This window comes from Ursus americanus, chromosome 21 (assembly GCF_024610735.1).
Source record: "Ursus americanus isolate L20-20 chromosome 21, mUrsAme1.1.p, whole genome shotgun sequence".
NCBI lineage: Eukaryota > Metazoa > Chordata > Mammalia > Carnivora > Ursidae > Ursus > Ursus americanus.
The window spans coordinates 22,270,234-22,289,791 of NC_142147.1; the positions used below are offsets into that span (position 1 = coordinate 22,270,234).

Below are 19,558 nucleotides of genomic sequence, written 5' to 3' on the forward strand. Positions count from 1 at the left end.
GGCTGGAGACAAGGTGACCCTATTGTCCTTCCACAGGAATGAGTCCTCAGCATTCCTCAGTGCTGGGCCTGCAGAGAGGGATGGCATGTGGTCTGGGTACCAGCCCGTTGAGGGATAAGTGGCAGGGCAGGAGGTATTGCCCTAAGTGGATGCCTTCCTGGGTCGCGTTAACAGGGGCCTGATTTCCAGAAGGTTCCTGGCAGTCTGAACTCAGTCTTCTGTCCTGCTTGGCCCTGCCTGGTGTCATTTTCAAGACTTGGAGGCCCTCTGGTGAGAGGCCTGAAGGGACAGATGTGAAGCTCGGTCTGTTTTGTGCTGAATGGCAAACTCAGCTGGTGGGAGGATAGGGCTGATGCTGATAAGAGGGAATTCAATGCTGGAAGCTGGGCATTCTGATTCAGATCTACTGCGGGGAACATGGGTGTGGTAGGGCCCACAGGCAAGACCCTTGGGGGCGGAAGTGGCTAGGGGTATTGGGCCTAGCTGGAGGTCAGTTTCAGAAGCTAGCATACCAATCCACAGGCCCCATAGGGCAGGCTGAAAGCTGCCACCTCTCTCTGACGTCCTCCATGCCTCTCACTACTTCTCTTGCTGAACACCTTCACACATACCTTTTTAAACAGTGTTAACCATCAACATGTTGCCTTGAAAACTGATGAAATGGCCTCTCCTTTGGAGAATGTGCTGGGGGAGCACCTGCTTCTGACTCAGGCTTCCGGGGCCCCACATGCCCACTCCTATATTCAGAGGCTTCCCACCACACTCGGAATAGTTCAAGTTCAACTTGCTATTGAGTTCGAGATAGCAGTCAGGAGCGGGGATCCCAGACCCAGTTAGCACCTCTAATACCATCAGTTCTTCCTCCCCAGTGTCTCCACTCCCTTGTCCAGGTCACCACCAACACCTTGGCAAGAATCTCGTGACTTCCTGCCTCCTGTCTTGCCCCTCCAGTCCTTAATACCCCAAGTGCTTTTTCCAAACATGAAGCTGATCTGATTACACACTCACGTGCACACTACCCCCATCCTGTATTTTTCAGTGTCTCTCTCGTCGTCCATGGGACAATGGTCACAGTTACCCGCCTGAGCTGTAGAGCTAGATGGGTTGCAGACATGTTGTGGTTTAGGATGTCTAACAAAAGGCCTGTGGCTTACAGAGTTCTCTGTGCTTGATCCAAGCTGGCATCCTCCCTGCAGCCCAGGGCCCCCGCCCTGTCCTCCCTAGCACCAGCTCGGGCCTGCCATGTGTACCTCTCCAGTCCTTTCTCATTGCCCTCTTCCTTCCCTTCTCCTTTGTCACTGCCTTGAGTCTTTCCTTGATCTCCTGGGCTCTGTTCGGCTCTGTTTGTTGCTCCCTTAGGCTCCCAGTTCCAGCTGCTTGTTTCTTCATGCACGCCCTGCAAGCTGGACTGTCCTTGTCGGCTAATTTGCCTCCCCGCCTGACCTGGGGACTGGAAGAGCTTTGGCACCCCTGAACCCCACACAAAGTGCAGTGCCTGCGGGCACTCGGGCAGCCATACTAGCTGCTCCTAGAACTGGTGGACAGATGGACAGAGAGGTGGACAGATAGTTTCTCAGAGTTGCTGTTAAGAAGTCACTGGCACTGTTCAGGAGGTTGGACTAGGGGGCTTCTAATGACCCTGCCCAGAGATACTGTCCTCTTCCTTTTTTCTCCCTGAAGACAGCCTCACTGCATCCTTAATCAGTGTGCCCCTAGGGCCTGGCTGGGATGTGCCTTTGCTGCAGGATGTGCTTGGAGGCTCAGGCAGGGAGAGGCTGCCAGGCTTCTAGTCTCCCACCATACTGGGGAGGAAGTTAGGACTTGCTGGGGGCACCTGTGGGGCTTTGGGTCAGGTGTAAGGAAGAAATTGTCTATGTGCCTCTGGTGTTTTGTCCACATTGTGGACAAGCCTGGGCTAGGCTGGGCTGCTTCAACTGAGGTGTGTGGGGGAGGGGGCCCTTTAGTCTGAGGACTTCAGACAAGGAGGTAAGATCTGGAATTTTTAATTTTGTTTGGGTTTACAACAAAGTCTGCGGCTTGGCTGCTAAAGGGCTGGGAGAGCTCCTTACAGGGGACAAGGTGAGCCACAGGCCTTACGTGTGAGAAGTGGACAGGGAAAGAGGCGCACAGTCCGCTCCTCTGCACACCGGCTGCATCCCACCTGTGGGCCTGGCCTCCAGACCCAGGCCTGGCCAGGACAGCAGGAGCTGGTGTTTCCAGAGCCTGTGGCAATGACATGTAGCTGGGAAAGACTCCTGCTGGGCTCTAGGGCAGACTGGGGCAGGAAGCCACCTGGGCTGCCCTGGATTAGCCCTACCCCCAGTCCTAGAAAAAGGGGTTTATAGCTGGGGAAGGGGCTTTGGGGTGTGTGGCAGAGGCGGGCAGAAGGCACTGAGTCAAACCAGGTCAAGAGGCCAGGGCCGGGGACTCGGGGGGCAATGGAGGCTGGGGCACACGGTTGGTTACTGACCTGGCCCTAGAGCGTTAAGGTCAAGTCAGCCCCGCCCACGAAGCGGGACTGGATGCAGGTCACCTGGGGCAGTTGGGCTTGGAAGTGCCTGACGGCAGCCATGCTGATACGAGGGCACATGGCCACATCCAACATCCGGAGCTGCTTGCACGCCTGCCCGATGGTATCCAGAGTTCTGTGGGGAGATCTCCGATGACCGCGAGCTGGCATGGGGACCCAGCCCAGCCCCTGTGCCGTGGCGTCATCGGACAACTCACTGCTCTGTGAGCTGGCCGCAGCTGTCCAGGTTGAGGTGCTGCAGCCTGGGCCAGGAGCTGGCTGCCTGGGCCCAGCCCTCGTCGCTGAGGAGGCTGCAGTGACTCAGCACCAAGTGCTCCAGGCTGGGGCAGCCCCTGGCCACGGCCACCAAGCCCTTGTCTGTGAGTGCTGGCAACAAGCTCAGTGACAGCTGCCTCAGCTCGGGGAACTGGAGCACCTGCAAGGATGAGGGTGAGGAGTGTGTGTGGGCGGGAGGTAAAGGATGGCTCTGGAGCCCAGGGCCCTTCCAGGCTCTCCCACCCCCAGCCAGGGGAATGGCAGTAAGTAGCAGAAGCCAAAGAGAACGTTTTCCAAGCAAAAAGTGGGTTGACCTGGGCCTGGCTGTGGTGCCAGGATCCTCAGCCTATCCACACTCCCAGCCCCACACCTTGGTCAAACTGGCATCAGTTAGTTTGCTGCAGGCTGTGAGGTCCAACTCCTTCAGGGCCCGCAGCATGAGCAGGGAAGGGCCCTGTGGCTGGGGAGAAGGGTCCTTGGGGCCCGAGGCCCGATGCTCCAGCTCTTGATGTAGCTGTGGGAAGAAGCTCCTGCTTCTCAGTTTCCTCCTGAGTTTGGCCCTCAAATGCTCCTAGAGAGAGACACTTAGGAGGGGCAGGAGGGCAGCTGAGCCCAAGGACCACCCCCCTTCTATGACCTGTACCTGTGGCCCTTGCGTAGGCTCCTCAGTTGGTTCCCCCAGCCCCAGAAGCCCCCAGTCTTGGAGCTCCTTGCACCAGGCCAGACGCAGGACTGAGAGGTGGGTTAGGAAGGTGCAGATGGCCTGCAGGGTCCTGTTGGTGAGGGCCACACAGGAGGATAAGTCTAGCACCCTGAGGCTCAGGCCCAGCACTGGGATCAGGGAGAACACTGAGGCATCCTAGGAGGGAAGTGGAGAAGGGAGAGAGTAATGGGCAGGTGGCTTGTGCAGGGGTCCCTAAGAAGGTTCTGCAAAGGTTCCAGCCCCACAGGTGACCGGGAGCTACCAGATGGTCCGTGGAGGGAAGCAACAATGTCCCTGGTCTGGAAAAAGGTAGGGGTGGGACACCAGGAGGAGTTTGCTGAAGGAGCAAGGCCTAGATTGACTGCAGTGGGAGGATGCAGGTGCAAGTTTCTAAAGTATCTGTCCTGCCTGTGCTCCCAGACCCTGCTGAAGTTGTGGGCGGAGGCAGCCCTCTGACCACAGCTTATTGGATCATCAGTGGACATCTGACCCTAGCTGAGCCAATCAGGTATGCTCCCTCTAGAATTTGAAAAAGAACTGGGAAGTCACTGTGGGGGTAGGGCTGCCACCTGCCAGGAGCAGGAGCTAAGGGCAGAATAGAGGAAGCTGGTTTATAAAGAGGTTTGTAAGAGACACTAGAATAAGGGGCCCCAGGGAAAGCAGCTAAGAGACACATGGTGCTAATGGGAAGATGAAGTGGAGAAGGGCAAGGGAAGCGCTTGTGGAGGAAAGACCAAGAGACGGTTTTCAGGTTGGGAATGCTCTGGGCACACTGAGAGGCTGAAGGAATAACCCACTAGAGGGAGAGACTGACATTGCCAAGTGAGGGAAGCCACTCAGAGGAACAGGGCTGAGCCCTACTGAAGGGACTAGCTGCAGCCAAGAAATGACCATGACTCCTATTACCTCTGTCAGACCTTGTCGAGTAACCTCCTTGTGTAACCTCAGTATCCATTCCCTGTAGAACCCCCTCTCTCATCTTCCCTGCCTCCGGAACACCCGCCATCAGTGTCCCTACCCAGACGACAGGGGTCACTAAGCACTTGGTATGTGAGGCGTGCGCCAGCTTGTGGGCTGGGCTGGCCTGGTCCCTTGGACCTCCTCTATCTGGGTCCACAGGAGGGGCTGAGGGGAGGAGTGCTGCCAGGAGCACTGTCTTTCCAGGCTCCTTTCCCCTTGTGTCCTAAGCTCACTTCTCAACTGCTGTTCCTTGGACATCGACCTTGGGCAGGTCCTCTCGGCTGCCACAGGGGCAGCTCCCCCAGCCCCAGCCCCAGCCCCAGCCCTGGAGAGGAAGGAAGGGGATGGTGCGCTCACCTGGAGTGAGGAGCAGTAGGCCAGGCTGAGGGAGGCCAGTGGGGCTGGAGCTCTGTGTCCCGAACCCAGGGCCTGGACCAGGCCCCGCCCACTCACCAGGCAGCACTCTGCCAGGTCCAGGCTGTGCAGCTCCCGCAGGCCCCCCAGGGCTGTGCATCCTGCGTCCGTCAGCCGCTGCAGCTTCCTCAAGCGGAGGCGCTGCAGGTGCCCCAGGTCCCGGCTGATGGCCAGGAGTGCCCCATCGGCCAGGTCTGAGCAGCCGCTGAGGTCCAGGGAGGTCAGGCCTGATTGCAGACGGCAAAGGGTGGCCACAGCCTCCGTGGAGAGGTCCTGGCATCCGTGCAGGCTCAGCTCCTTCAGCTGCAGCCCGACCACCTGCCCCAGGGCCTTCAAGGCCTCAGGGAGCAAGCCAGTGCCACTCAGGTCCAGCGCACGCAGCCTACCAGCCCTTTGCTTCACGAATCGCAGCAGGTTGTGGAAGGAGAGCTGGGAGGGGGAGGAGTCTGGGGGGCCAAGGGAGCCCCGGGCTGGGCCTAGTTCAAAAGTGAGGTGACAGTAGGCCAAGGAGAGGCGCTCCAGGTTGGGGGCACAGCTGCTGAGCCGGTTGAAACTGAGGTCGGTCAGGTCCCGCAGGCCAGCCAAGTTGAGCTCACAGAGGCCACGCAACACCTGCCGGACCCGCTGTGCTGTCTCGGGCTGAGCTAGCAGCGTGCCCGATGTGAAGAGGCTGTTGCAGCCACTGAGGTCAAGGATACGCAGGGCTGGGCAGCCCAGGAGCAAGGCCACAAAGGAGGCCTCTGTGGGGCTGCCCCCACTGAGGCACAAGCTCTGCAGGTTCGGGCCCAAGTGATAGGCAACAGACTCCAACACCTGGTGCGAAGCTGGCGAGTCATCCAGGTTGGTCAGGCCGATGCCGGTGATGCCCCTGAGGCCCAGGCTCTTGATGGCCGGGAGGGAGGCAGAGGACACAGGGATGTTGTACTGCACATTTGTCTAAGGGGCAGCAGCAGGACTGGTGTTAGCCCTCTGGCTTCAGAGGGAGTTGGCCATCAGGTCTGGCGGCCAGTCACTGGCAGGTCAGGGAAGGGCCCTGTCACAATGTGGACCCACTGTGGTGTGCGGTGTCATTTGTGGTTGAGGGGGTGCTAGTGGGAGGTGGGAAGACAAGTCACTCTGGGGCTTAAAGGGGATGACTGTGAGGAGAGGACAGGAAGGTTAGCCACGGATGGGACTGGATGCCTATGGAGGGGTGGAGACAGGGTGGGGAGCTCGCGTGCTGGGCACAGGGGGCTAGGGTGGCTTGGAGGAGAGCCAGTGAAGCTCCCAGGGGGCAGAAGGACTAAGTATGCTGGATCCCAAACTTAGGGACTTTCAGAAGGTGGCCCTGAGACCCACGGACTCAGCTCTACTCCAGGGAGTCAGAGATCAGCATTAGCTAAGCAACCAGCCTCCCCCACCTTTTCAAGAGAATATATATAGCCCTCAGAACAGCTGAAGGCAGTAAGAAGCAAAGCAGTGTCACTCATCACCAGCATGGGTGGCCCAGGTGCCAGAGATCTAGGGCAGGCAGAGAGGCCTAGGTCCCCTGGCGGCCTCAGTAGCTCAGCCACTTGAGTGTTTGTGAAAAGGGGTTGTGTGCGCGCATGTGCGTGTGCCAACACCTGTGGGCCCTGCAGGCTCCAGAGTTCAAGATGTGCTTGTGATCCCTGGGGCTCTTCTCTGGGGGGTCCATCTTATCTGTCCAGGTAAGGAAGGAGAAGCCTCCCATTTCTGTGGGCAGAAGCTGAGAGAATGAATCTTGAGGTATCGAGTGTGGGTCTGGCCCTGCAGTAGGGCAACAGGGGAACGAGAGTGGGGGGTCCATGACTGGTGTGGGGTGGAGCCTGGAGGTGAGCTCAGGGCTAGGTTATGGGGGGGGGACAGCCTGGCTCATCTAGGAGTTTGGGGAGCACCCGTTCTCATAGAAGCATCCCTGATTTTGTGCCAGAGGGAAGTTAGGCCAGGTATGGGAGAGGGAGAGGAGGGTTTGGCTTCTTCTTTACCCTTGATGGATGGCCAGGCTGCAGGCAACCGGTCCCCAAAGGCTCTTGTTTTAATATATCAACATGATCCTGATGCAGGAAAGCCAGCCCTCTAAAAAACCTGTCCTGTCGGTTATTGCAAGAACAAGCTGATGTCCCCTGCTTTCTGCCCCACAGAACATCATCAAAAGGGATTCAGAAAGGTAGGAATGACACCTAAGGTGCACTCCTGCAAGATACTTACAACAGGATTCTCCCAGGAAGACACATGAAACCCATTCCTGGGTGGAGAAACCAGGCTGACTTCTGCCACAGAGAGAAGCAGTTCCCTATGGCTGTCATCATGGGAAGGAGTGTGTGGTAAGAAATGCAGGCCAGCTCCTGACTGCTTCCACAGGCATCAGGGGTCAAACCACGCTCCCTGTCCAGACCTCATTCCCATTCCCTGGATGTGGTCCTTGTGGACGGGAGGAGCACTTCCCGCAGCTCCCCCTTGTGGACACTGGGAGGCAGTGGGGTCGGGGGAGCCCCAAGGGCCTGGGTCCCTCTCTCAAGATTTAAGGATAGCGGGAAGATGGGGGTGGGGGGGAGGGGGGCGTGGGGGAAGGTGATTCAAGGCGATGAAAAGATCAGGGAGGAAAGGTTTTAGAAAGGAAGGCTAAAGCAGACCTCCAGCCGTTTCCAGGCCCTGCTGACAGAGGGGCCAGTTTGAGGATGGAGAGTCAGCGGTGGCTGCAAGTGCAGAGCAGGGCCTGTTGCTGAGGCAGTGCCGCCCCTGCCATCATGTCGTGTCCTCCCCCACACACCTCCCACCCCACCCCCCCGGCTCCAGCAGCCACAGTCCTTCTTCTCCTTCCTTCCTGAGCCTTGGGGGCCAGGAAATGTTCTCATGTTCTCCCCCTCTCCCACTGTTTCCCTGTGAACAAGGTAGATGAACAGCTGGGGGGGCGGGCAGTGGCAGTCAGCCTAGAGTCCAAGTCCAGGGCCGATTGGCAGCAGGAAAACCCACCAAATACAGGGGCAGAGGGCCTGGTCTAAAGGACTTCTAGCGGCTATTGGGAAATGTGTGAGTATGTGTGTGCGTTGAGATTTGAGACCGCCTCCCTGCTCCCCATTGTTTTTCTTGATGGGGAGGGGGCAGCCCCTAAGCCATCCCCTGGGTGGTCTGCCCTGGACTCAAGTGCAGCATCCAAGAGCAGCCCTTTAGGGGTATTGATCATCTGTGGGGAGCAGAGCAGCAAGCAGAAGCAGGCTCCTGGGCTGTGGTCTTTGGCCCCAGTGTAGGAGGGTCCCCCTCCCTAGGCCCTAGGAAGATGCTTCTAGAGGTCCAAAGTAGGACTGCATGGGTATCTGCTCTAGCTTCAGCTGTCCCATCCACAGAGGAGCCAACAGCCCCCATCTCCTCCTTTTCCAGTGCTGGCCTCTTAGGAGTAAATGCCAAGTCATTTGGGAAATGCCCCAAATCTGCTAAAATGGACACATAACCCTTGACTTTGAGAGGCCAGGATTCCATTGTACCTCATGAAGCTAAGCTAAGACTGCAGGCTTGTGTGCAGGCTTGGAAAGCTATCTGACAGAGAAATAGCTGCCCTGTCTGCTGGCACAGGAATCCAAAGCTAACGTGCCTGTTCTCCAGAAGAAAATATATGCCTGGGCACCCCGGGGCTTTGGTCTTTAGAGAGGAGTTAGACCTTGGGGTCATTTCCAGAGGCTCCTCTGGGCCTTTATAAATACCCCAGGCAGGAGAAGACAGTGGAGGGCAGAAGCAGAGCTGTCCGCAGTTCTTCACGGTGACCAGCACAGTGGCAGGCAACCAGGGCTTTCCCTGAAATAGGCAGAGCCTCTGTGTGTGTGTGTGTGTGTGTGTGTGTGTGTGTGTGTGTGTGTGTGTGTGTGTTGGGGGGGGGTTCTGCCTTTGTCTACCTTCTTATTTGAGAAAAAATAGGATTAAGTGGGAGCAAGTCAGGGGGAATAAGAAGTCACTGATCCAGCATCCTAGCCTGGCCTGGTGTGGCGTAAACCCCAGCCATGCCTTGGTGAACCAGAATCTTTGAGAGCACCTACTAGCAGGAGGCACTCCTTCCTTATCAACCTGCCCACATCTGGGCCCTGGGAAATGGCTCCTGCTCATAAATTCTGCGAATTGCTCTCTGGGACATGGTGGTGGTGGGCTGTCAGCAGAGCCCCAGACGCCATGTACCTATGGCCTGGCCTTCGAGGGCTCCCAGGCCAGGTGGGGCTGAGTTCCGCAGAGACACCAAACAGGTCTTTGCCAGCATCCTAGTTAGCTGGAGCAGCCCCAGTGCTAAAATGGTGGACTTTATGATCTCAAACTCTGACCGTGGCCTCCTTCTCCTCACTGTCTTATCCCATTCCAATCCACTCCCGACTCCCCACTTTGCTTCTCCCCTCTCCATCTTTGCTGGACTCCAAGAACCTCTCCCCTGATCACCTCTCCTTGGGGTCCTGTGGCGCTGTCCCTGTCATGCTGCTGTGCCCATTCTTCTTGCCCTGCCAGGGATGATGAGACCCCTGACTCCTCTGGGTCTGTGCTGAAGGTACAGAATTCTTCCCACGGAAGCCATAGTCTCCCCTCTTGCCTCCCCCACTGCCACCTCCTCTCCTGGCTCTCTTCTAATCCCCCTCAAGTTTTCTCTCCAAGCCCAGAATTCTCTCCAGTCCCTGATGCAAGTGCAGCACCCTTCCCTTATTCCGACCTTCTCAGAGATGACCCGTTCCATTTCAAAAAGAAGCCAAAGCCATCGGGTGGGAAGGCCCTCCCTTTGCTGTGTTCGCATCCATCAGCCAGCTCCTGGCAGGACCCATCCTAACCTCCTTCCCTCTCCTGCTCCTAATCCCCTTCTCTGGACCTACTGGGCCTGCCACCACCTTCTCCCATTGGAACCTGCAGTCCCTGCCTTTCCACTGTTCCTTCCCCAGTTTACAAATACCTCAGAGTCATAACCAACAAAAGGCCTCCCTTGATCCTGCCCCCTCCCCACCATTCCTGCTTCTCCCCTTTCCTCTGTGGTCAGGCCTCTTGGAAGCAGGTGGGCAACCCACACCACGCTAGCCACCTTGTTAGACCTCTTGCTTCACCCACTCACCCCTCCATCACTGCCCCCACAGAATCTCTCATTCCTGGCAACAGCTCCCCTTCAGCAACGGTCATCAACATCTGGGGGCTCCTTGCAGACCTCCCACAAGTGTCCTTTCTGCCATGTCACCTGCTGTGGATGGCCAGTCTCCCCGTCTCCCCCATGCTATCTCCCACTGGGCGTTCTGTGGTTCTGCCTGCCTGGCTCTCCTCCTACCTTCCAGCCTGCTCCCCATCAGCCTCTTTTGGGGCCACCAAAGAAGAGAGAGACCCAGTCCATAGAGTGAGTGCCTCACTGTACATTCCACCCCACCACGCATGCACACATGCACGCACTCTCCTTTGCCCTCATGTGGACCCTGGCAGAATGCACTTCATCCCTTTCCAACTACTTTATTTGCAGTCCACATCTTTTCCCAGAACACAGACCCTGGGAACCAGTTACCTGAGGGACCTCGCCAGATACACAGATGCAACATACTTACGTTGGAATTCACTGTCTTATCCCCCAACGCTGCACCTTCTCCTGATCTTTAAGTGCCCTCTACCAAGTCACCCAAGTCAGAGATCTGAGAGCCATTCTAGACCCTCCCTCACTCTCTACATCCAGTGACCAAAGTCCCTTGCATCTGATCTCCCTGACACACTGCAGCTTGTCCCTCCGCTCCCGCCTCGCTGCTCCTGCCCTAGTTCAGATTGCCGTATTGTCTCTCAGAAATCTATCACAGCAGTTTCCTCCTTATGACGGTCCTGGCCCCCAGTCTTTCTGGCTCCAGTCTAGCCTTGGTACTGTCACCAGGTGACCTTACAAAAGGCAAACCGACCATACTCTTCAGACCCCTTTTCTCCCCTCCATGGGTTGGAGGCTGAGCTTCCCAGCCAGCACTTCTCCAGCCCAGCTTTCCCAAGTCTGCCCCCCTTCCTCCACAGCCCTGGCTCTGGGAATGGCAACTTCTGATGGTTGTCTCATGCTACCATGCCTCTGCTTGGCTGCTTTTTCTGTTTGGTCAGAGTGCTGGGGCAGCGGGGGGTGGGGGAGTTCATCTCACCCCTCACCTACTCCTATTTGTCTATTTAGCAAATATTTATTCCTCTGTTTAGGCTCAGTGCAAGTATCCCCTTCTCCACGAAGTCTTTTCTGAATCTTCTCTGCATCCCCCATGTGCCACACAAGACTCTGGGTGCAGCACCCCTACTCAGGCCTTTTAGCTTATGCTTATCTCCCTCTTACCACCAATTCTCAAGTGCTGGGCCTCCCCAGTCCCGCAGCCCCAGTGCCCAGCACAGGGCTTGGCACAGACGGGCAGCATCCCTATCTGAGTGAGCAAGGCCTCTCTGAGCAGCTCTGGTAACTTTCCCACTTCCTTCTCCCCTATGAATATTCCAAGCCTCTGTGCTGAGGCCCTGGCCTTTACCTCTCTTCTCACTCCCCTGAGACAATGTGGCCTCCAAATTCACCCAGCAAAGAGGCCAAGCCTCAGAGGAACTTCCTCGGCAAACTGTCCCACATTGCCACCCGCTTCCCTCCATGTCCTGAGGAGAGGTGGCATCCTCTCCACCCTATCAAGGCCATTTCTCACGTCTCTGCTTCCTGCATTCACATTCACCCCTCCTCTCTGACTCTCCTCAGCATATGAACATATTTGAAATTTCTCCCAGTGAACCTCTCATTATTGCCCTATTTCTTTCTTTCCTCTCATGGGGAAATTTCTTGCAAAGGAGGCCACTCTGTACAAGCTCCTTCTTATCTCATTCACTCTTCCACCCACCTGGCTTTTCCCCCCAGATGCCAAATGTTGCTGAAGTCACTGGGGACCTCCCGGGACATCAGACATCATGTACACTATCTGTTCTTTATTTTCAGGACTTTTCGTGGGATTTGACACTGTCAGTCATCCAGTCAACACTGTAAATGCTCTCCACTTTTGTTCCCGGGGACCTCCTCTATAGGTGCGTCCTCCCTTCCATGCCTTGGGACTGGTGCGCTCCCCCGGGGCATTCTGTGGCCTGCTGTTCCTAGGGCTCTTCATGTGCTCCCTGGGGGTGTTACTTGGATCCTTGGTTTCAACCTCCACCCATCCCTGAATGATACCCAACTCTGTATTTATTACCAAGACCCTTCTCTTGAATTCCTCACTCAGAAATCCAACAGCCAACTGCACCTCACCATCTAGATGTCTCATATTCAAATTTTCAACAAGTCCAACTCAAATTTCTTTAGACACTCAGCTCAATGACACTGGATAGATAATGTGACAATAGACCCTCCTTATATATACACATTTAATATGTGACAGAGGAGGAATCCAATGCAGCAGGGAAGGGGAAGAGTGAATGTAAAAGGTATTTGGGCCATTGGAAAACTAATCAGTTACCTGAGAGAATAGATCAAAGTAAATTTCACCAATTAAAAAAAATACTATACAAATTCAAGCCATAAAACAGAAGAAACAATTTTGTTGTGAACCTAAAACCTCTCTGAAAAAATGAGCCTAATAAAAAAAAAAAAACAGAAGAGAAATATGAGTGTACATCAAATCACTGAAGAAGCAAGGGGTCTCTAAGTTTAAAAAACAATGGAAGAAATAAGAAAGCAAAAGATGTTCAGAATCAACAACATAGAAATTTAACCTCCATATCTCAGAAATAAGCACATATCTACAAATCAAATACAAAGGCAAATATGTTAGGAATATATTTCAATAAATATGTAAAAGATTCATCTTCTTTAATGTATAAAAGGTTCATACAAACGGATAAGAAAAATACTAAGATGCCAATGGTTAAATGGATAAAGAACAGAAATAAACAAGAGAGGGATATATAAATGGTCAGCTAATGAGAAAACTGTTCAGCCTCAGTAGTGATCAGAGAAGTCAAAATGAAAACAAGGATCTGTCACTGCTTGCCTTTCAAACTGTCGCAGATGTCTGCATTCACTTCCGAGCTGGGCTGTCTCCCCACAGTCCGACTCACCCTCTCCAGTCCACTCAGCACTGGAGTTCTAAGACACATCACACCATGTCACTCCCCTGCCTTAATGTTCCTTTACAGGGTCCATGATGGTAATCAGGATGGAGCCCCAGCAGTAATGCCAGCTTGTGGTCCGACCCCCCTCTAGCCTCATCTCCCACCCCTTCTACACACATCTCAGTTCTGGTCATAGGGAACTTGTGTGGTCGTTTTCAGAAGTAGTTCACACCTTGGTGCCTTTACCTGTGCTGTCACTGGTGCTGGAAGACCAGCCTTCCCCCTCATCCTATTCCATCAGGAAGCCTTCCCTGATGCTGCTGGTCTCCTCTGGATGTCCTTCTTCCTGTTCTTGTTGCACCCTTCATTCCAGTGTCACAGCACCAAGCACACGACATCACCATCACTCACGTATTTGTCTTTCTCCTTCACTGGACTGTGAGCTCCTTGGGACAGGGGACTATGTCTTACTCATCTGTAAAGTCCCAGCACTGTACCCAGAGTCAAGTGTGTATGAATGTAACGTATGCATATGTATGCATGGATGAATGAACAAATGACAATGTACGAGCAGGGCCACGAGCAAACTGGAGTGGGAGACAACTGAGAATGGGCCTGGTGAGGGTGGCCACCTTACCTCCCGAAGGGCATTCTGGGCTGCACAGTACCAAGCCCGACTCACGAGGGAGGCCTCTTTCTGATCTGACAGAGGCAGGAAGCTCAGAATATATGTGAGCATCTGAGGGAAAAAGACAAGGCATTGTGAACTGTTAGAGCTGGAGGCCTTTGGAACCTTCTCCAGCTGATAGTGCAGTCAGTCTGAGGGGACTGGAACACTGGCTTCTAGTTCATCTTGAATCCTAAGCTTCATGGGGTCTTCACATCCCCTTTCCAGGCTCTAGGCATCTTTACTGTGAACAAACCATTTCTGAGCCTCGCCTGGATGCAGGTTTGTACTGACTGATAGAAAGCAAACTTCCCGCTCAGTTTGGTAAAAAGAGCCTGGGCATTAGGACCAGATAAACCAAGTTCAAATCCTTACTCTGACTTCTCTGAGCCTTCTTTATCTAATCTGTAAAATGGCAGTGGCAGTGAAGTTTAAATGGGTTGTGCTGAGAATTTAATAACATAGTGAAGTGTTGGGGTTCCTGGGTGGCTCAGTCAGTGAAGCGTCTACCTTCAGTGCAGGTCATGATCTCAGGGTCCTGGGATCGAGTCCCACATTGGGCTTCTTGCTCAGTGGGGAGTCTGTTTCTCCCTCCCCCTGTTCTTGCCCCCTTGCGCTCTCGTGCTCTCTCTCTCTCCCCTCCTCAAATAAATAAATAAAATCTAAAACAAACAAACAAACAAACCATAGTAAAGTGTCTTGCCTAAGACCTAGGACAGCAAGTCAGGTGTCCTCCTCTGATCTTCGGAAACCACACCCCTTCCTCCTGCCCTCACAGGTCAGGCTCTGGATTTTCCCTCTTTTCCCATTTTTTCCACTGTCAACTGGCCTTCTCAACTGGTTGTTAAGATATGATCCCAGCAGGACCCAGCCCAGGTGTTCAGGCCCTCCTTGCTCCACCTATGCTCTGTGAGGCTGGGGGTCATGAGGTTGGAGGCCCTATAGAGGACTGGGGAGGGAGTCACTGGTGCAGCCAAGAATGACCTACTATTAACTAGTCTTTTCTTCTGGAATCTTCCCTCTTGGACTCTTGTGACACTGTGTTTTCTAGGGCTCCATTCCCAACTCCAATTGCCCTGTTTCTGGATTCTTCTGTGTCTCCCATGGCTCAGACCTGGGTCTTTCAGTCTGTTTACTTCCTAGGATAATAAATTCATTTGCATGGCTTCAACAATTACCTCTACGAGAATAACCAACAATTCAATATCCCCATATTGTTTCATTATTCATGTGCTAGTCTGGTGTTGCCAGTTGTCCACAGGATCCGTCATCTAAATGTTTTACTATCAACTTCATCTCAACCAAAATTCACATTCTCAGTCCAAAGCACCCCTTCCTCCCAACTTTCCAGCACCTCAGCTTCAATGCCAATAGTGCATCTCGCCTGAAGACCCTGATAATACTTTGTACTCTTCATGCTCTTCTGTCCCTTGCTGTCAGATACAGGTGTACAGCACAGGCTTAGGCAAGGGTAACTTAGACTCTTTCAAATCCCAGCTCTACTATTTCCAAGCTGTGTGACCTCTGTGACCTCAGGCAAGATGATCGACCTCTCTGAGCTTCAGTTTCCATATCTCTATATATACTTAATAGATATGATGTGCTTGACACCTAGCCGATGTTCCATAATGGTTGCTGGGTTGCTGTTACTAACATTTCTACTGTTGAAATTTTAGCACCTCAGTAGCTGTGATCTTTATCACCCCCAGACCTGGATTCCTTCTAAAATCTCCCACCTGACCTCCTTGCCTCCTAGAGGCAAGGACTAGCCTTGCTAGTCATTTTGCACACTGTGACAAGGTTAATTTTTCCTTAAAGAACAGCTGTTAGTCTTAGCACATCCCTGATGAAAACCTTCAGGGTACCCCAGTACCCTCAGGACAAAATCTCCACTCTTGGGTCAGCAAGACCCTAACCAAGACCCTGCCAGGTCCTATGCCTGATTGGACCCCTGATCCCAGAGCTTCCCCAGTTCAGTCTTCCCACTGTCCTACAACCATGCCATGCCTATTACCTTTTGCCTATGTAGGTCTCTTTCCAGGAATGCCTTTCCTTAACCTTGACCTCACCAGCCCGTTCTAACCTCTTCTTCCTTTCTTTGATCCCTAGCACACAGAAGGTACTCAGCCAATACTTACTGGATTGAATTAAAGATAGAAAGTGCTCTATCTCTATTTTCACCAAAGCCCTCTACCTCAATTTTCACCAAAGGTTTGCTCAGGGAAGGGGTGGGGAAGATAAAGCAGATCATTACTGAAAGGACTGGGGAGAACGGCCTTCTGGGCCAGGAAAGCTAGGCATGGGGGAGAGAACACTGATGGGATTCGGACTGACTAAGCCCTTAGCCCCAGGGGGAGGCAGGGAAGCCTGTCTGAGCCAAGTTAAGACAGTGGCCATCCTGTCTTCTGGGGCTCAGCAACCAACCCAGAAAGCAATGGGAGAGGGCAATAAACCTGTCCTCACTGAGGGGAGGGAACATGAATGATTCTTTGAGCTGAGAAGGGGGGTGGCTTTTCTAGAGGGAAGAGGAGGCAGTGGTAAGGATGGAGTCACCATCCCATGAACCCCATTCTAAGGGGCTACTACTAGAGATATGACCGGTCATTTCTAGAATCTATGTAGTAGACATCCTCTGGGGCCCAGGAGATAAAAGATGCCATGATAGGGGGCTAAAACGGAGTGGGAGATGTCCTACTCTTGGAAAGGAGCACCGTTCCAGGGCCGATGAGGAAAGGGTGGCTTGTCTCCCGTGGGCAGCAGGAGGGGGCTGCCAACTCTCAAGGCAAAAGGGACAGAGAAGCCATCCCAAGAGGCCACTGGGAACTGTTCTCTCTCTCTGGCCAGTGGTGGCAGAGTGGTCTTGTTCCAGGCTAAGGAAAAGGAGCAAACATCCCAAGGGGTGAAGGAGGAGGGACAGCCATCACTAGGGACCGGGGGAGTGGGGAACAGGCCTGTCCTCGGTGAAGTAATCCAGCGACTGTGCCCGGAGTTGATGGGAGGGGTCAATCTGTCTCCCACCACCAGGGGGAGGGGGCAGCCGTCTTTCGGGGCAGAGAGAATGGAGTGATCATCCCAAGGGGCCAAGGAGGATAAGATCGGTTACCCTTCGGGGACGAGGGCATAGAACTGACATCTTTCAGAACTGAGGTGGGGAGGCGGCTATTTCTAGAGAAGGGGGTAGGCAGAGGCCCTGTCCTTGCTGAGGTGATACGGCAGCCATCTCCTGGGGCCGATGGGGAAGGAGAGGATGGTTGCCCCAAGCTAAGGGGATGGGGTGGCCCAAAGGCGGGGCCGTTACCCATAGCCTGCAGGTCCTGGGATCTCTCGGCCGGGTCGTTTCCGCCAGGCAGGCGGAGCTGGGCGAGCTGACAGCCCCTCCCCACAGCCCGGCGCCCCGAGGGCGGAGCCTGTCCTAAGCCGGGCCTGAGCGCGGCCTCCTCTCACCTCCAGGGGCAGCGATTCCGCCATCGCATCCCTGCCGCCTCCGCCCCCGTGCAAGACCTTCTGGGAAGCGTAGTCCTACCGACTGCGGGGGAGGGCCTTGGGAAGGAAGTGGACCCTCCCTACTTCCGTCACAGTTGTGACGATTTGGGTCTGCACCGGAAGTGCCTGTTCTGCCGATGTGGTACCTACTGACCGCGCTTTCGGTCGCTCTCCCTTCTTTTCCTCTCTGGCTGTTTGCGGCGCGCCATGGCGGTAAGGAGGGCGGGGTTCTCAACAGCGGAGGATTCCCGCGGCCGGGAGACCGAAAACAGAGGAAGGGCATCAGAGGAAGAGGGGTCTGCCAGAGGGGGGGGCGCCATGTAGTGGCCAGACCGTACTAGAGCTAGCGGGGGGAACGGAGCGGCGCATCGCCATACCAGAAGTGGTGCAGAAGGGGAGTAGGCGTCAGTACCAGTCTGTACCAGACCTGGTCGTAGACCTTAGGGGCCTGAGAGGGGTGGCTGTCTGCCGAGATCTGGACTACTCCCCCAGAGGCTGGAGGGGCGCACCATTCAGCGCCACTCAGGAGTCCCCCTTGAAGGGGTAGTCAGCCCAAAGCTGGACCTTACCAGGGGAGCCAGGAGATATCAGCCTAGTGTTGGATTGTTCCAGGGTAAGCAGGAGGCGATCACCGGTAGGGATGTTGCACAGATGGTGTCAGCCCTAAGCAGGACGGACTGGAGGAGGGGTGGGCGTCCCAAGGATTGTGCTAGATTTGAGCACCATGGGGACCTGGCTTAGGTGCAGGTGTAATTCTGTACCTGACCAGACTGGGGAGGAGGGTGAGGAGGACCCTGGCTGAGGAGGGCTCTGACAGCATCTCACCATCCCTCTGCAGCCCAAGGGCAAAGTGGGCACGAGAGGGAAGAAGCAGATATTTGAGGAGAACAGAGAGACTCTGAAGTTCTATCTGCGGATCATACTAGGGGCCAATGTAAGTACCTACCTCCTTGCTTCTGTGCCCACCTGAGATCCCACAGTCAGCTCTGGTGGGGGTGGGGGTGGAGGGGTGGTATGTGACAGCCATGTGCAGTTTTCCAGAAGAAGACTACAATTAAGAAGAAATGAAAATGGATCCCGGCACAAAGAAAGTGCTGAGTAGTCAAAACAAAACAAAACCAAAAAGAAAGGAGGGTTTGAGTCTCCGATGGACTTGAGCCCAATCCTTCCCATCCCAGATGGCCTTCTTTCCCGGGCTGACACGTCAGAGGGGAGTCTGGGTACTCAGGACGCAGGGAACAGACCCCTTTCCCCCACTAACCCTATGAGAAGCAACTTGTCTCTTTCCACAGCCTGGCCTAACTCTTAGTTAGAGTCGAGGAAGGCCTGTGGTTTAGGGTAGATTTTGTTTTTGTTTTTTAATATTTTATTTATTTATTTAACAGAGATAGAGACAGCCAGCGAGAGAGGGAACACAAGCAGGGGGAGTGGGAGAGGAAGAAGCAGGCTCATAGCGGAGGAGCCTGATGTGGGGCTCGATCCCAGAATGCCAGGATCACGCCCTGAGCTGAAGGCAGACGCTTAATGACTGAGCCACCCAGGCGCCCCTAGGGTAGATTTTGATCCCAGCCTGATCATATGTCTGCTTACAGGCCATTTACTGTCTTGTGACCTTGGTGTTCTTCTACTCATCTGCCTCATTTTGGGCCTGGGTAAGTGTACCCTATCCTGGGAAGTGGATAAGCATATAGAATTACTGGCTGGCCTTTGATACCATTCTTATTCTGCAGATGGCCCTGGCCTTTAGTCTGGCAGTATATGGGGCCAGCTACCACTCTATGAGCTCGATGGCACGGGCAGCCTTTTCTGAGGATGGGGCCCTGATGGATGGTGGAATGGACCTCAACATGGAGCAGGGCATGGCAGAGTGAGTGTCCCCCGCTGCCAGCTCAGGTGAGCGGCCCCAGGGCTGGGGTGTTGGGGCCCAGATAGCCCAAGACCCACAACTGCCCACAACTTGAAGAGGGTAGAAGGGAGATAACTGGGGCCCATCTACTATTTTTGGCCCTTGCAGCCTCCCTTCTGCCCACAGGCACCTTAAAGATGTGATCCTACTGACAGCCATCGTGCAGGTGCTCAGCTGCTTCTCCCTCTACATCTGGTCCTTCTGGCTTCTGGTGCGTAGATTGTAGGGCTCCCAAGAAGGGGCTGGAGCATCTAAACCCTTCTCTTCTTTCCTTTCCTGCCCCTGACTTCAAGTTACCTTTTCTGTCCTAGGCTCCAGGCCGGGCCCTTTACCTCCTCTGGGTGAATGTGCTGGGCCCTTGGTTCACAGCAGACAGTGGCACCCCAGCACCAGAGCACAATGAGAAACGGCAGCGCCGACAGGAGCGGCGGCAGATGAAGCGCTTATAGCCACTGACATTTTGGCCACAGGCTGCATGGCCCCCATGCCAGGAGCAAGGAGGGCCTAGCCCAGGGCCCAGAAGCAGTCTGAGGTATAGGATTATTGAATAAATGGCTCAGAATGTGGCTAATGGCTGTGTGGGTGATAATGAAGGGCGAGGCAGAAAGA

At 54.5% G+C, this 19,558-nt stretch overlaps 2 protein-coding genes and 1 long non-coding RNA gene across 5 annotated transcripts; 2 read left to right on the forward strand and 1 right to left on the reverse strand.

The window, feature by feature from the left end:
* Positions 1–1,972: 1,972 nt before the first annotated feature.
* On the reverse strand, positions 1,973–17,144 carry LOC123803509 (uncharacterized). 2 transcript variants are annotated; one of them, XM_045815024.2, is made up of 8 exons: positions 17,005–17,144; positions 13,531–13,632; positions 4,806–5,798; positions 3,429–3,644; positions 3,156–3,299; positions 2,728–2,945; positions 2,471–2,645; positions 1,973–2,223 (listed from the first exon to the last, which is right to left on the reverse strand). In XM_045815024.2, exons 1-7 carry the CDS (start codon positions 17,026–17,028, stop codon positions 2,477–2,479), a joined length of 1,866 nt encoding a protein of 621 aa, XP_045670980.2. In that variant the 5' UTR covers positions 17,029–17,144; the 3' UTR covers positions 1,973–2,223; positions 2,471–2,476. The 2 variants fall into 2 exon arrangements, with proteins under 2 accessions (XP_045670980.2, XP_045670979.2); XM_045815023.2 differs by having other exon boundaries at positions 1,973–2,645.
* Positions 3,634–13,537, forward strand: LOC148108229 (uncharacterized). The gene is made up of 3 exons (XR_015728046.1): positions 3,634–3,996; positions 7,004–7,186; positions 11,788–13,537. It is a non-coding gene; the product is annotated as an uncharacterized LOC148108229 (long non-coding RNA).
* Positions 17,131–19,515, forward strand: TMEM208 (transmembrane protein 208). Of its 2 annotated transcripts, none has more exons than XM_045815046.2 (6): positions 17,131–17,256; positions 17,882–17,977; positions 18,636–18,695; positions 18,774–18,910; positions 19,058–19,160; positions 19,261–19,515. In XM_045815046.2, exons 1-6 carry the CDS (start codon positions 17,251–17,253, stop codon positions 19,396–19,398), a joined length of 540 nt encoding a protein of 179 aa, XP_045671002.1. In that variant the 5' UTR covers positions 17,131–17,250; the 3' UTR covers positions 19,399–19,515. The 2 variants fall into 2 exon arrangements, with proteins under 2 accessions (XP_045671002.1, XP_045671003.1); XM_045815047.2 differs by having other exon boundaries at positions 19,076–19,160.
* Positions 19,516–19,558: the final 43 nt, after the last annotated feature.